The sequence below is a fragment of the Lissotriton helveticus genome, chromosome 7 (assembly GCF_964261635.1).
Source record: "Lissotriton helveticus chromosome 7, aLisHel1.1, whole genome shotgun sequence".
In the NCBI taxonomy this organism is placed as follows: Eukaryota; Metazoa; Chordata; class Amphibia; order Caudata; family Salamandridae; genus Lissotriton; species Lissotriton helveticus.
In genome coordinates this window covers 55,427,369-55,442,743 of record NC_136068.1, presented here as the reverse complement: position 1 = coordinate 55,442,743, position 15,375 = coordinate 55,427,369, and the positions used below count along the sequence as shown (strand labels likewise).

At 43.3% G+C, this 15,375-nt stretch overlaps 1 protein-coding gene across 1 annotated transcript in view; it reads right to left on the bottom strand.

The window, feature by feature from the left end:
• The window catches only part of LOC144768023 (alpha-2-macroglobulin-like protein 1), a 304,226-nt gene that overhangs the window by 237,433 nt on the left and 51,418 nt on the right, over positions 1–15,375 (bottom strand). The window contains exon 6 of the mRNA XM_078651421.1: positions 12,231–12,390. Within this exon, the coding sequence (XP_078507547.1) occupies positions 12,231–12,390 (160 nt within the window). The remainder of the gene's footprint in view (positions 1–12,230; positions 12,391–15,375) is intronic.

Genomic DNA, 15,375 nt, shown 5'->3' with positions numbered 1-15,375 from the left:
AAAGTTTCTGATTGATACAGGGGCAAGTAGGACCACCATCAGTCACGCCGAAGTTCCAGGGGCTCCGCTCTCAGGCTCTAGAAATGTTTCCCTTGGATTTTCAGGAAAGCCTATTGTAAACGAGATATCAAAGCCAGTTACTCTAGAAGTAGGTCCATTGTCCCGTACTACTGATCTATTACTTACGAAGTCATGTCCAGAAAATCTGTTAGGTATTAAGACACTGAAAGAATTAGGTGCAGTTATTTGCTGCTCCCCAGAGGGAATACGATTGTTCCTACGTGACTTCAAGGGTCACTATGTGTTACGAGATTTTGATCCAAGATTGTCCAATGTTCCGCAGCATCTATGGGCGCAAGGTCCAACTGATGTCGGCTTCATGCAAATCACACCCCATCGTGTGACTCTCAAGCCAGGTGTAGTCCTGCCACGAATCAGACAGTACAGACTGCCACCTGAGGCTGTAGCAGCCTTATCCAAAATTATTGACGAGCTCATGGCTCAAGGAGTAGTTGTAGAAACTGACTCCAATGTATGTAATTCTCCGATTATTCCCGTCATGAAACGTACTGATCCAAATGCACCCCCAGTATATCGATTAGTGATTGACCTTCGAGAACTCAATAAATGTATTATTCCCCAGTACCCAGTTGTCCCAGATATTTCTTCCCTATTGACAGCCATTGATTCCGAAGCGTCATTTTTCACAGTCATAGACCTCAAGAACGCGTTTTTCAGTGTCCCCATTCATCCAGACAGCCAGTTTCTTTTCGGATTTTGTTTAAATGGAAGAAGCTATATGTTCACACGAGCTCCTCAAGGTTTCACAGAAAGTCCTAGTATTTACAGTCAAGCACTTAAGAGACAACTAGACAACATTCACATGCCAACTGACACTGCCCTGCTCCAGTATGTCGATGATCTACTGATCACAGCCCGTTCTGAACGCGCTTGCGAGCGAGCATCACTTACAGTCTTGTATTTCCTTGCCGAGATGGGGCACAAGGTGTCCCCTTCGAAGCTTCAATTCTGTGTACAGCAAGTGATCTACTTAGGCCACTTACTGTCCAAGTGGGGTAGGCAGTTGACACCAGACCGTATCCAGTTAATAGCGAGTCTTCCTCAGCCCAAGACACAGAAGGAGGTACGTGCTTTTATCGGCCTTACTTCTTATTGTAGACAATGGATTCCTCAGTATGCATTTCTAGCTAAGCCACTGATACAGTTAACGACACAGGAGGCAGCCGTATCGACTGTCCTCCCTTGGACATCTGAACATACACTTAGTTTCAATGAGTTAAAGAAAGCTTTATGCCAAGCTCCAGTTCTAGCTACACCGAACTACAGTAAGCCTTTTACACTTTTCGTCACTGAACATGAAGGTACAGCATTATCTGTTCTCACACAAGATCAAGCAGGACAGTATAAGCCTTGTGCTTATTTTTCGAGCACATTAGATCCTGTAGCCCAGGCTCTGCCTGCGTGCCTCAAGTCAGTTGCAGCCACAGCACTAGCTATCAGACAAAGTGATTCCATAGTATTAGGACACTCCCTGACAGTACAAGTTCCACACGCCGTGGAAGTTCTTTTAAACCGAACACAAACTCAGCACTTGACAATTGCACGTTTAACAGGTTATGAACTGACACTGTTCCAGCCACACATAGAAATCAGACGCTGCAACGTTTTAAATCCTGCTACACTGTTACCGTCAGTTAATTCGAATCCTGCCACACACGACTGTGTGGAAGTAGTTAATATTATGACTAAGCCAAGACAAGACCTGACGGATATTCCATTACCAGATCCCGACCTGACACTTTATGTGGATGGTTCATGTATGAGAACAAGTACAGGAGAACTAGTAGCCGCGTATGCAGTGACTACTGACACTGAAGTTATTGAAACACACCGCATCGACACCCTGTCTGCTCAAGCAGCAGAGCTAGTTGCTCTGACACAAGCCTGCATACACGCTAAGAACCTGAAAGTTAATGTTTACACAGATTCACGCTACGCATTTGGAGTTGTACACGACTTCGGAGTGCTCTGGCAGGAGAGAGGTTTCATGACTTCTCATGGAACCAAGATTCAGCATGGTCTCCTTATTCAGGCTCTGTTAGATGCCATACATTTACCGACATCTATTGCAATCATGAAGTGCAAAGCACATACGAAAGTTACTGACATTATTTCCCAAGGTAACGATCTAGCAGATCGCACAGCCAAACTTACAGCACAGACTCCAGACACTCCAGTTAATCCGACACAGACACATGCTCCAGATCCGACTACATGTATGACAGTTAAGGATCCTACTCAAGATGTCATAGATATCCAGTTACATGCTACTCCCGATGAAATCAAGAAATGGTCCGAACAAGGAGGGGTCCAGACAGATCAGGGATGGGTAACGAAGGGTAAAGCCACATGGTTTCTCCCCGACTCTATGGTTCAAGTCATTATCAATACCGCACATAGTCCAGCACATTTAGGAGAAAAAGCTATGTTGGACAGTATCCAGAACCTTTGGTTCAACAAGCATTTACGAGCTGCAGCTAAGCAGAAAGTCCGTACCTGTATGATATGTTGCCAGTTTAATCCAGGTAAAAGTGTCCCGGTGGAACAAGGTGGATTTCAGCCCCCTGACCACCCTTTTGAAGTCCTCCAGATGGATTATATTCAGATGGAGCGATGTCGAGGTTTCAAGTATGTCCTTGTAGTTGTATGCGCTTTGTCCAGATGGACAGAGGCATATCCAGTCCCAGATTACACAGCCGCGACCACTGCCAAACAGTTGGTTCGTGAGTTCTTCCCCCGTTATGGACTCCCTAGAGTCGTATATTCTGATAACGGCCAGCCATTCTCATCTGAGTTGATGAAACATGTTTCCCTTTTGTTAGGGTACCAGTGGAAGTTCCATTGTGTACGCCATCCAGAAGCAGCTGGTCTCGTAGAGAGACATAATCAGACCCTGAAAATCCGCATCGCCAAAGTATGTAAAGAGAAAGGTGTAGACTGGATAGTAGCTCTGCCAGTCGCTTTATTTTATATGCGCATGGTCGCACATTCCAGATCAGGTCTGTCCCCGTATGAGGTCGTATTCGGCCGCCCCCCTAACATGTGGGGTACACCTAGACCTCGAAGTATTACCGATGTTTCAAGTAATATGCTGACAGATTACCTAGCTTCCTTGATGTCTGCCCTCAACTCTTGTCGTTCACAGGTTGCTGCCGCATTTCCAGACAATACCGAGGTGGCACCGCATGAAATCGTTCCCGGATGCATGGTTCTCGTGAGGAACTTTGATCGTTCAAGTCCGCTGGAGCCTCGCTGGAAGGAACCCAGACAGGTCCTCCTGGCCACCCGTACTGCCGTCAAGCTGGAAGGCAGGAAGGGCTGGGTCCATTTGTCTCATGTGAAGAAATTTTACGGACTAAAGCCTGTTTCTAAGAACATTTCCGAGGATTTAAAAAACTGCCAAAGTACTATTCTTAAGGACTGTCCCGCAAAAGACAATGATACTGAACCCTCCCTGTTAGAGAAAACTCCGCAACAGGAGTATAAGAAAAAATTAAGGTCTAGTAAAATAAGTCAGCCAGTTTGATTGTCTAAGTCCTCCCCTGGGTGAAACGGTTAGACCGGTTTCTGACATGTATAAAATAGACCCCCATAGTGAGAGAGTTAGTCAAAACTCAATCCGATGTATCGTTTTTCTAAGTTTCATATTGTTTTTCAGCCTTATGACTACCTGCACCAGTTATGCATTTTATTTGTATTTTCCAGTTTCTCATGTAAATAAGTCTTCTATTGTTGCAGTAGAGCACACGTTTAGTGATCTGCCTCCTCATGAACTATCTTATCGTCTTGCTATGCGTAATAATTCCTTTATCCGCATGTTACATTATTCACACCAGACCAGCAATGCCACTAATTGTTGGGTGTGTGGTCGACTCCCCCCTTTCCAGACACCGAAGGGAGTTCTGCCACTCTTTCCTTATCCATTTTCACATAATGGTTCGTGTGGAGCATGGTCCACGTTAACGTCATCCTCAACAGATATGTCTTTTCTTAACAGTACATGTTTTCCAGACAAGCAAGGTCTTCCCCACAGAACTGGGTTAGATCTAGAAAATGAAGTTTATAACTTAGGTAATTATTCTTCGAATTTTATGGTCCTGAATGTTCAGTCTGATACTACTCCAGACTTACCTGCTATTTCAGTACTACCAGTTAAAGGCGAATTATGTGTCCGAAATAATGGTTCCGTACATGTAGGACATAGTGATTGTACTACTATTGTCAAGTATAGTGACAGTAGGAAATCTATTTTCAAAGCTTCACGTCATTCTTATTTTGTTTGTGGTCAGACCGCATATGTTCGTCTGCCCCTCGATTGGGAGGGAACCTGTTACATTGCCTTCCTACTGCCACCAGTTTTCCTAGCCCCATCTGATTATCACAGAAACACACATCTAGTACATCTTAGACATAAAAGGGAGATCGAATCCCCAATTGTCGATTATACTGAAACTGCTCTAGAACAGTATACAGATTTCAATAAAGGTTTCTTCTTCTTTATAGGACCTGTCCAGAATAGTAAGTTAATCCGTAGATTAACCAGAACCCTCGAAGCAGTAGTGAATGAGACTGCCTCTGCCCTAGGTAACTTAACCGAAGAACAATCTGCTATGAGATTTGTCGTGCTCCAGAATCGTCTCGTCCTTGACGTCATACTGGCCGATAGGGGCGGGGCTTGTAGAGTCATCGGATCTAGTTGCTGCATTTTCATTCCTAATAACGCGCCGTCTGTTTATTCAGCTATAACCAGACTCCATAAAATTGCCCATATGTTACACCAAGATCCAGGCACCTGGACATGGTCCGGTTGGTTCTGGAATATAATTTCCGCTTGGGGATGGAAAGTATTGTCCTTTCTAGGTATTGCAGTAGCGATCATATTCAGTTGCTGCCTCTGTATACAATGTGGCCCTGCGATTTGTGGCATTTGTGCTACCTCTTGTATTCCTAGTCCCAAGTCCCGTTCTAAATCCCGTTCCAAGACGATTCGAGACGAGCAAATGATACTGTATGAAATGATAGATGGTATCATGAATATTGATGTTTCCTGATGGAAACGTAGTGACAAGGAGGGAATGTGGAAAAGTAAATTTTGCCATGTTCTGTGTCCCTACGTGTCCTCCATCTTATGTTATGTGTGCATGATTAATATGCATATGTATTCCCCATGTTCGATTAAAGACGCAATTATAGTTGTGTCCATCTCTAGTATGCCAGTTTCCAGTTCTCGTGAATACTACGAATATCAGGCCTATGTAAAGTTACGTTGCCACTTTTCCCAGTGTGCACGTTATTTCATTGTAAAGTCCCCGTTTCTAGGCCTCAAAAGGGCCTGGACACCAGATTCAGCTCCTGTCTCCTGAGCCCTCGCTGAGGAGCGATACAGCCCCCACCTGTATTCCTGACCCTTCACTTACTTCCTGCCTCACAGTGCCCGGTTCAGCCTGGCTCTGCCTACGAGTCTGCCAAGAGTATGTTATGATTCTAGTTATCAGTCCAGCCCTCCTTCTCTGCATTCCTAAGCTACTGAATCGCATCAATAGTTTCCGTCATCGTCTAGCCTTTACGTCTCCATGCAAGAGAAATACTGTATTTATGGTCCTTTAATACTCTTCATCACGCACTACATGTAGAATAATGCATGCTCCAGTCTTAGAGTCTGTTAGCCTTTACCCCGATAACTTTTGGATTCTATCAACATGTTCTCTAAACATCAGATACTAGATATGCCTTAGGTACATGTTGCCCTGACTCTCCAGACTTCAGTCTCTGCTCCTAGTGCAGAAGTCATAGCCCCCAGCTTCTCCTAGTAACACGTCATTGTCAGTTTGCGCGCACCATTAGGTTAGAGGTTCCGGCTCCTTAGGTAGCCCCCTCCATGTTTCCGCCCCATTTATGACATATTCTGTTACGTTTACATCACATGTCTATGTACACGCCTCTTGTTACACCCACTTTCACCCTTATCTTTCGCGACTGCTATTGACCACACCCACTGCTCCGCCTACTGTATTCATTGTAATGCAACTGTTTTAGTATATATGCTTGTGTACTGTTATTAAATGTTAGCGTGCTCATCCCAGATCCTGCCCGACAGCTGTCGGGGCCCCCCTGTCAGGCCCTGCCATCCTATTCCCATGCAGGTTGTCCTGTTCCTGTCCTTTATGCTGTATTAAACCTGCATACTCCTACTACCTCGAATCTTGACTCTTATTTATTGAGCTATCTGTTATTACTATGTCCAGTAAAACCTAGATCCGGTATTATTTATTTATATACCACAGCCCCATCAGTCGGAGTCTGTGCATCGCAGAGGGGATGCTGTGTTTTTGTGTCTGTCATGTGAGGTAACCTGAAGGCTGGCGGACCTGGCTTTGGTTTTACTCCAGCAAATCGGGGAGGGGGGGGGGTTGTGGAAGGGAGTCCCTGCTCTCCAGGGCCGGCTTCTTCTCCGTCCATGCCGGCCCAGTTGCCGCTGTTCCCAGCGCCTTATTCCTGCTGGTGTGACCTTGAGCACCGGCCCGCCTCACCTGCCTCTCCTCTGCTCCCGCCGTTTCCCATCACTGCCCCTGATCGCAGCTGCATGCCATGCTGCGCTCTCTGCGCTCGAGGAGCTGATCGGCGCTTTACAGTGACCAATGCTAACTGACCAGGGCTTTTGCTCTTTTATTCTTCGTCTGGCCATCAGCTTCACTGTTACACCGTAAGTGCTAGAAAGCCACTCAAAGCACGTGAACACTAGACAGGCATTGTTTAATCTATAGAAGAGGATCGGGTTATTGTTAATTATTTATACGAGCACTGGACCAAGCAGAGGAGATGAACAGAAGATGCTCCGGTCTCTTTGCAGTCGGTAGAGGGCCCAAAGATAACTAGTAAGAGTGAGCCCATGTAACCTGTCCCAAGAGCGCCCCTCTCCTTATTCTGTCTGCCTCGCCCCTCTAAGCGCTGTGACACAAGATGCGGTCAGCACGGCGCTCTGTTCACTCGCTGTGACACAAAAGCTCTTCTCTCGTGAGTTCACGTCAAGTATAGCCAAGCACTCGCATTCCATAATGCTGTGGTGCTCCCATTGGTGCTAGCATAAGGAAACTCCTCCTATGTGCAGCGTTGACTTCTGTGGTCCAATTGACCTCACCAGTCCACTCTTTAACCACACGTCCCCAGGCCTATTGGAAGCGGCCTTAACAAATGTCAGAGATATGATGAAGACTGAGGCCTGTGTGTGTGTGTGTGGGACTCTGTGTGTGTGTGTGTGTGTGGCTCTGTGTGTGTGGGGGGGGGCTCTGTGTGTGTGTGGGGGGCTCTGTGGGTGTGGGGGGGCTGTGTGTGTGTGTGGGGGGCTCTGTGTGTGTGGGGGGGGCTCTGTGTGTGTGTGGGGGGCTCTGTTTGTGTGCGTGGCTCTGTGTGTGTGTGTGTGGGGGGCTCTGTGTGTGTGTGTGGGGGGTTGTGTGTGTGTGGGGCTCTGTGTGTGTGGGGGGGCTCTGTGTGTGTGTGTGTGTGTGGGGCTCTGTGTGTGTGTGTGTGGGTGCAAATGCAATAGGTCTTGCATATGCAAGCGATTAAGCTATTGGCAATATAAATGACAATGCCATTTATTTATGATTTAAAAAAAAAAAGAAATGTCATGAGCAATGCCAATAGCTCTACCTTTAATAATGCCGAGGCCATTGCATTGTAAATGCTTGTTTAAATTGGAATTGAGATTTTGTTAGCTTGCGTGGTAAAAATCAACCATTATTGTTTATTTTGCATTTTACTGTTAATAAAAAAATAATGGAAACGTGTGCTCAGCAGCAATTTTGTTTTAAATAATTGCATTAAGGGTGAGCGGGGAAAACTAGGTCTCTGCTTTGTGCCTGCTTCAGCAACGACAAACAACACATTAATTAACTAAATATTGCTCAGTAACAGTTGTGGTAATTCACTGTGAGTAACTCAGTGAGCAGAACAAGTTGCAACACTATCATACTAAAGAAAGAAGAGTTTCTAGTGATTGTATGTGCTTTTGGTAGGTGAGTGGGGAATTAGGCCAGTGAGGATACATTAATTAATGCATCATGGTAATGTGCCTCCCTTGCCTTAACCACACCAGACGAGATCACATGTCTTCTGGTTCATGGTGAACAACAGACGTTCAAACAAGCATGCTCTTCTGAGAACAGGAATTTATAACAGTTGCTTGAGCTGTGTCTGTAGACATATGTTAATGCCCATCCTTCACTGTCTTTCTGGATCTGCTTTCTGATGCATGCAACCTTAAGCCTCATTGGCCACTCCTGCAGCAACCCCACTGCCAACTCCTGCAACAGCAGTGTGTGCTAACACCATTCACCTGGTGCACGGGGCAAGGTCTCAAGAAGTTCCAGTCTACTTTCAGTTAAGTATTATATTTGGCAATCACACAGACCGTCTTTAACGTGCCTAATGACAACTGAGATTTGAAATCATTCCATGGATTTAACTCCTACTGATTAGGCTCCTCAATAGCATAACCATTCACTACCACTTTATCTGGCACATTCCTGCAGTAAGAAGTTCTTCTCAAATTAGGCCTAGGTACAAAATAATAACAGAAGCCCTTCGCACGTCCAGCATTCCCAAAGCCCCTCCAGTTCATGAACCACTTCGGTGCTCATGACGGCTCCAGGCCGCCATGAGTCACGGTAGTCATGTGGTCATGACGGCCTGGAGCCGTCATGCCGTTGCCGCTCCGCCCATGCGCGATTAATGCCCCCCCCCTGCGGGCGAATTAATCAGTGGGCGGAGTTCTGACGAGTCCAGGCCGTCATGAGCACACGCCTACCGTGACTCATGACAGCCGGGAGCAGATAGACATAATTAGTATCTCATATACGATTATATGCTAATACTTGAACACAAACAGTACTGGCTATTAACTGGACCTTTGCCATGAAAGTGACTTTATGCCAGCCCTAGTTACTAAGCCAATAGCAGTGTGTATGCTCCAGCTATTTATTTTGCTGTCACAATTGAAAAACAGACCTACAAATGCCATCTAGTTTAATGTTGGTGGCAGAAACAAAAACCTGTTCATAATACATGCACGTGTAGAAGAGGGAGAGTAAGAATAAGAAACAACGTGTGTATGCCTTTTACGGAAATGAAGGAGGAACTTTTGTGGACAGGTGGAGAATATGTGCAGAAGAGCCTGGAAGGACTTATGTAAAGAATGGTGGGAAAAGCGAGGCAAACATGCAAATGATCTAATGTACTGACGGGAAATATTCCTAAATTATACCTTGTCCTGTTGTTCTCGCAGCATCTGCTGCTTCAGTCCCCCCAGCTCCCTGGTGAGCCTGTTCCGCAACAACAGCAGCGCTCGATGCAGTTCCTGCAGCCCATCCCTTTGTGCCAGGTACAGCCTGGCAAGAGTCCTGAGTGCTCCTGCAAGCAGGGCCAGGAGAGGCCATATGAATACATGAAGCCGTGAGGAATAGGGTGCAGCACGCTGAGATGGGGGGACGCGTGTAGAATTAATTTCCTCACTACTGTACGTGGAGGGTGTCCCAAGGCCACCTTTTTACTCTGTGCAGTGCCCTCACCAGCTGCTACTTCATCTGTGGGATCCTGACTGCAGTGTGAGAGTGGAACTAAGTGTTATGCCTGTAGACCAGATTGCCTTGCGCAGAGCTACCAAACCATGCCTGCATCTAAGCAGTGTAGCTCCTGCATCTTGGGGCCTCAGCATGCACAAGCGTCTTGTTGGTGATAAGTGGATTCACCACTTGCGGGACCCAGCGTGGCCAACATCATCGTCCATGCTGCATATCTCTCGTGCAACACACTGACTGCATACTCATTGCGAGTAGAGTCTGATTCACAGTTTGTGACCAGCAGAGGAAGGACACATCCGTAGTAGTGACGCATTCTACCTCGTGTGGTAATGCTGAACTTGCGACTGTATGTGTGGAACTGGATTGTCTGGTGCGACTCGTTTCATCATGCACCAGACAATCCAGGGAGTTACGGCGAACCAGACTGTGGGTTGATTGGAACCAGATTGTCTGGTACGACTCAGATGATCGCACACTAGACATAGTGCCTCATTCGAGGGAGGTAAGGTGAATCTGACTGTGGGTTGATTGGAATCGGATTGTCTGGTGTGACTTGGATCATCGCGCATAGGACCTTGTGCCTCATTCCCGGGCAGTACAGCAAAACCGACGGTGGGTTGATAGCAACCGGATTGTCTGGTGTGACTCAGATTATTGCGCAGCAGACTTTGTGCGTCATTTCCAGGGGGGGTACGGCAAACCCAACTTTTGGTTCATTATGACCGGATTGTCTGGTGCAACTCAGATCAACACGCACCAGAAAAATGCTATAAATTCCTGTGTGTATCACTTCCCTTGGGGTGCAGGGACATTAGAACAGCCTGCTAATATTTGCTCCGTGCAGCAGTGTTGTTTTACTTGGTTGTTTCATTACCTAACAAATACTCCGTATTGACATCGGTTTGACCCCTGCGGCCTTGAACCACTGCGCTGCTGAAAAATGCTATAAATTCCTGTGTGTATCACTTCCCTTGGTGTGCAGGGACAGTTGCAACCCACCATTGGACGATTGTTCCATCTTGCCCTCAGTATGGTGAACCAACTGTCCTCCCCTCACCCAGCCAGATTACTTTGTTGTTGCCAGGTGCTATCGCCTGGATCGGGCTTGGGTGGTGAGAGTAAGTGACTGGGCTGAGGAGCGATCCGAAGCTGGTCGAGAGACTTCGAGATCTTCCCTGTGCTTCGCAGTAGTGGGCAGGTATCAAAAAGTAAATTGAGGGATCTCTTGAAAGAAGTGGAAGAGCCTCTAGCCCATTTCTGCTACGCATAAACTGGGTGAACTTCCCTTGTGGTGGACAACCCACCATTTGTTGACTGTTGCCTGGTTACCCTGCTAGTGACTCTAGCATTCTCCCCAGGGCCCCTGACTAAGCGTGACCGCTGGAAAAAAACAGCATTGGCAAGGGTGTTTTTTTTACTCTAACCTGTGGGCAGAGTAGTGTTGGGGGTAACTGAGAGGTGAGGGAGGGATTGTGCCTCAGGGTCCACATTCATATTATCAACTGACCTGCCGGATATCATTTGCACCACGATGCGGGCTGTGTGTGTGTATACAAGTGTGCTTCATATGGATTTTCCGCTATCCTTTGCACCACATTATGGTGCTGTGTGAGTACAGGAGAATGTGTTTCATTAGAACAGCCTGCTAATATTTGCTCCGTGCAGCAGTTTTGTTTAACTTGGTTGTTTCATTGCCTAACGAATACACTGTATTGATATTGGTTTGACCCATGCGGCCTTGACCTACTGCGCTGCTGAAAAATGCTATAAATTCCTGTGTGTACACATTCCGAATATCATTGTGACCTGGGTGCACCCTAGAAATTGTGGGTTTGAATTGTGCTATTTGTTAGGGTGGGCCCAGTTCTGACAACTTATCGCACCACATAAGGGTGCAGGGGTAAAAAAGAATTTTTCCCAAGTGTGCATATTACTGATGTAATTTTAACACTGTTGGCCCTAGTACTGCTAGTAATATTTCCAAGTGTGATTTATGCCCAGAGATACATGATGTTCATGTTGTGTTAATTAATGTGTGTGCTGAGTACAATCTTTATTTACATTCACCACGTGCGATGTCTCTTTTGTGACGCTCAGTGTATTTATTGTGTGGGAGTGCTGTGCCAATGCTTTACACATTGCTTCTGTGATAAGCCTCTTTTAGTGTGGGTGGAGATGCACACTTCCTCTCTTTCCCACCCGCAAAGGACGTGATTGTGAGCCACAGAGTTAAACCACTATTGGTGAACGCCACATTCATTTCGCCAATTAAAACTGTCCCATAATTAGAATTGTGTGATATTTCATTCCACAGGCAGTGTTACATTAGGTTCACAGCTTCACAACTTTGTGCTAAAATTTCCTGAACTTCCACAATTTTGGGAGCATAAAAATTCTCCAGCAAAACAAAACACTTTTCACCAAAATGTTATTATTAATTTTCATTTGCTTTGTGAATTTCCCAAAATAAAAAAACAGGCAGATATTGAATGTCTACTCCCACCCATAACCAAACCTGCCCATCTATCAACAACCTGCCTCAAAAGGTGTCACATGAAGTGTGGTCCTTACCCATCTTTACCACCAGGAAGGTCTGTATGGCCTGGAGGTGTGCCACCTTGATTAAGTACGTCCCCTCCACGGGGTCAGGTGGGAGCTTGAAATTCATTTCAACGAAGCCCTGGCGAGGGGTGAGGTCCCACCACTGAGCGATGCAATATTCATGGGGGTCCTATTGTAGAAGAAAGCAAAAACGTCAGGTACCACCCATTCCATCCCCGTACATCCAACAGTATCACTAACACGGTGCTTGGCTGATATTATCTATTAAAAATATCTCAAATGTAACTTCCCCCATATATGAGTACAGGGTCGTGACGCCGCAATTACCACCCCAACATTGTCCCCTAATACTTTTAGGTTTAGCTTGTAGAAATATTCCAGGAGAAAACATGGGGGAAACTACAACATATGCAAAAATGGGTGAGGTAAGCAACCACTTTTGCACTAATTCCCACAATTTTTCTTCCAAGAGTATTGAAATGTTTTATTATTTCAGCTACATAACAACTAAGGAAGCCTGGATTATCAATTGCAATGAAACTGTTACATTCTCACAACTTCACATGGCTTCCTTGGTAAACAGTCAAAATACCGACTACAAAATATCGAATGGACATAATATCGAGTTTAAAATATGGAATGGACAAAATATCGAATGGACAGAATATAGACATCAAAAATATCGTTTTTAAGGTATGTAATGTAATATTGAATGTTAAAAATATAGACATTTAAAATATCGAAGTATATAATATAGGTTATTAAAATTATCGAATTTTTAATAATATCAAATTTTTATAGTGTTTTTTATGTTATTATATGTGTGAAAAGTGTTTATTTATGTTATAATTTATTTTAATTCATGAATTTTGTTTTTTTAATTTTTCCGTAATTTAATTTTGTAGCGGGTGGTGGGGTTATAGGGGAATAGGGTGGGATGTAAATTAATTATAATTAATTAAATATGTAAATTTATTTATTGGTATTCATTTTTAATTAATTGTTAATTAATTTATATTAGGTAATTAATTAAATTTTAATTGGCAATTAATTTTAATTAATTGATTAATAGCTAATTATGTTAATTTTACTAATTTATTTTCTGTAGCGGGTTGTGGGTTTATAGGGGAATTGGGTGGGAAGTAATTTATTTATAATTAATTAAATATGTAAAAATATTTATTGGTATTTCTTTAGAATTAATTGTTAATTGATTTTTTATGGGTAATTAAATTTGAATTGCCAATTAATTTTATTTAATTGATTAATTGATAATTATGTTAATTTTACTAATTTATAATCTGTAGTGGGTTGTGGGTTTATAGGGTAATAGGGTGGGAAGTAATTTATTTATAATTAATTAAATAAATAAATGTATTTAATTGTATTTAATTTGAATTAATTGTTAATTAATTTTTAAATGTTAAATTATTAATTGGTATTTTGTCATTTGTTTCTATTAATAGGTAAATAATTGTAATAATTAATTTTAATTTGTAATTTTAATTGATCAATTATTATATTATATTAAATTGGTAATTACTTTTAATTAATTTTTTATAGATATTAATTTATATTTATTGAAATAATATATGAAGTATTTAATTTCCCTACTGTTGCACTCTCTGGAGTGAGAATAGTAATTTTTACCCCTACGCTATCCAACACTTTTCCTACTGTTGCACTCACTGGAGTGGGAATAGTAATTTTTACCCCTACGCTATCCAACGCTTTCCCCACTGTTGCACCCACTGGAGTGGGAATAGCCATTTTTACCCCTACGCTATCCAACGCTTTCCTCACTGTTGCACCCACTGGAGTGGGAATAGTAATTTTTACCTCTACGCTATCCAACGCTTTCCCTACTGTTGCACTCACTGGAGTGGGAATAGTAATTTTTACCTCTACGCTATCCAACGCTTTCCCTACTGTTGCACTTTTTGCAGAGGGAATAGTAATTTTAACCCCTACGCTATCCAACCCTTTCCCTACTGTTGCACTATTTGGAGTGGGAATAGTAATTTTACCCCTACGCTATCCAACGCTTTCCCTACTGTTGCACTCTTTGGAGTTGGAATAGTATTTTTTACCCCTACGCTATCCAACGCTTTCCCTACTGTTGCACCCACTGGAGTGGGAATAGTAATTTTTACCCCTACGCTATCCAACACTTTCCCTACTGTTGCACTCACTGGTGTGGGAATAGTAATTTTTACCCCTACGCTATCCAACGCTTTCCCTACTGTTGCACTCTTTGGAGTGTGAATAGTAATTTTAACCCCTACACTATCCAACGCTTTCCCTACTGTTGCACCCACTGGAGTGGGAATAGTAATTTTTACCCCTACGCTATCCAAAGCTTTCCCTACTGTTGCACTCTTTGGAGTTGGAACAGTAATTTTCACCTCTACGCTATCCAACGCTTTCCCTACTGTTGCACTCACTGGAGTGAGAATAGTAATTTTTACCCCTACGCTATCCAACACTTTCCCCACTGTTGCACCCACTGGAGTGGGAATAGTAATTTTTACCTCTACGCTATCCAACGCTTTCCCTACTGTTGCACTCACTGGAGTGGGAATAGTAATTTTTACCCCTACGCTATCCAACGCTTTCCCTACTGTTGCACTCTCTGGAGTGGGAATAGTATTTTTTACACTTCTGCTATCGTACGGTAATAATATTGGATATTATTTAATTATATTATGTTACTATATATATATATATATGTTTTAACAAATATGATTGTAAAACTTTTTTTATAACTTTTATTAATTATTTAATTATTATAAGTTAATTTAAGTCTTTTTAAGTATATTTTAGTAAATAATTTTTAATATTAATTTAATTTAACACTGTTTTTAATAAAGTCTATATTTTTTAAAACTATATTTTTGTAAACGATATTTTGTACTCGATATTTTTGTACTTACCTGTTTATAGATACAAACTCGATATTCTGTCTGTCGATATTTTTCATCGATATTTTTGCTAGTCGATATTCTGTCCGTCGATATTATGTCAGTGATCCGCCTTCCTTTATCCTCCCCGCTCTTCCCAAGTGGGATCGACTACATTCATGTTTATAAAGGGCAGATATAACATTCATTTAATTTCTCTAGAGTATCATCATGTGCTTTTAGGTAACCTTTCA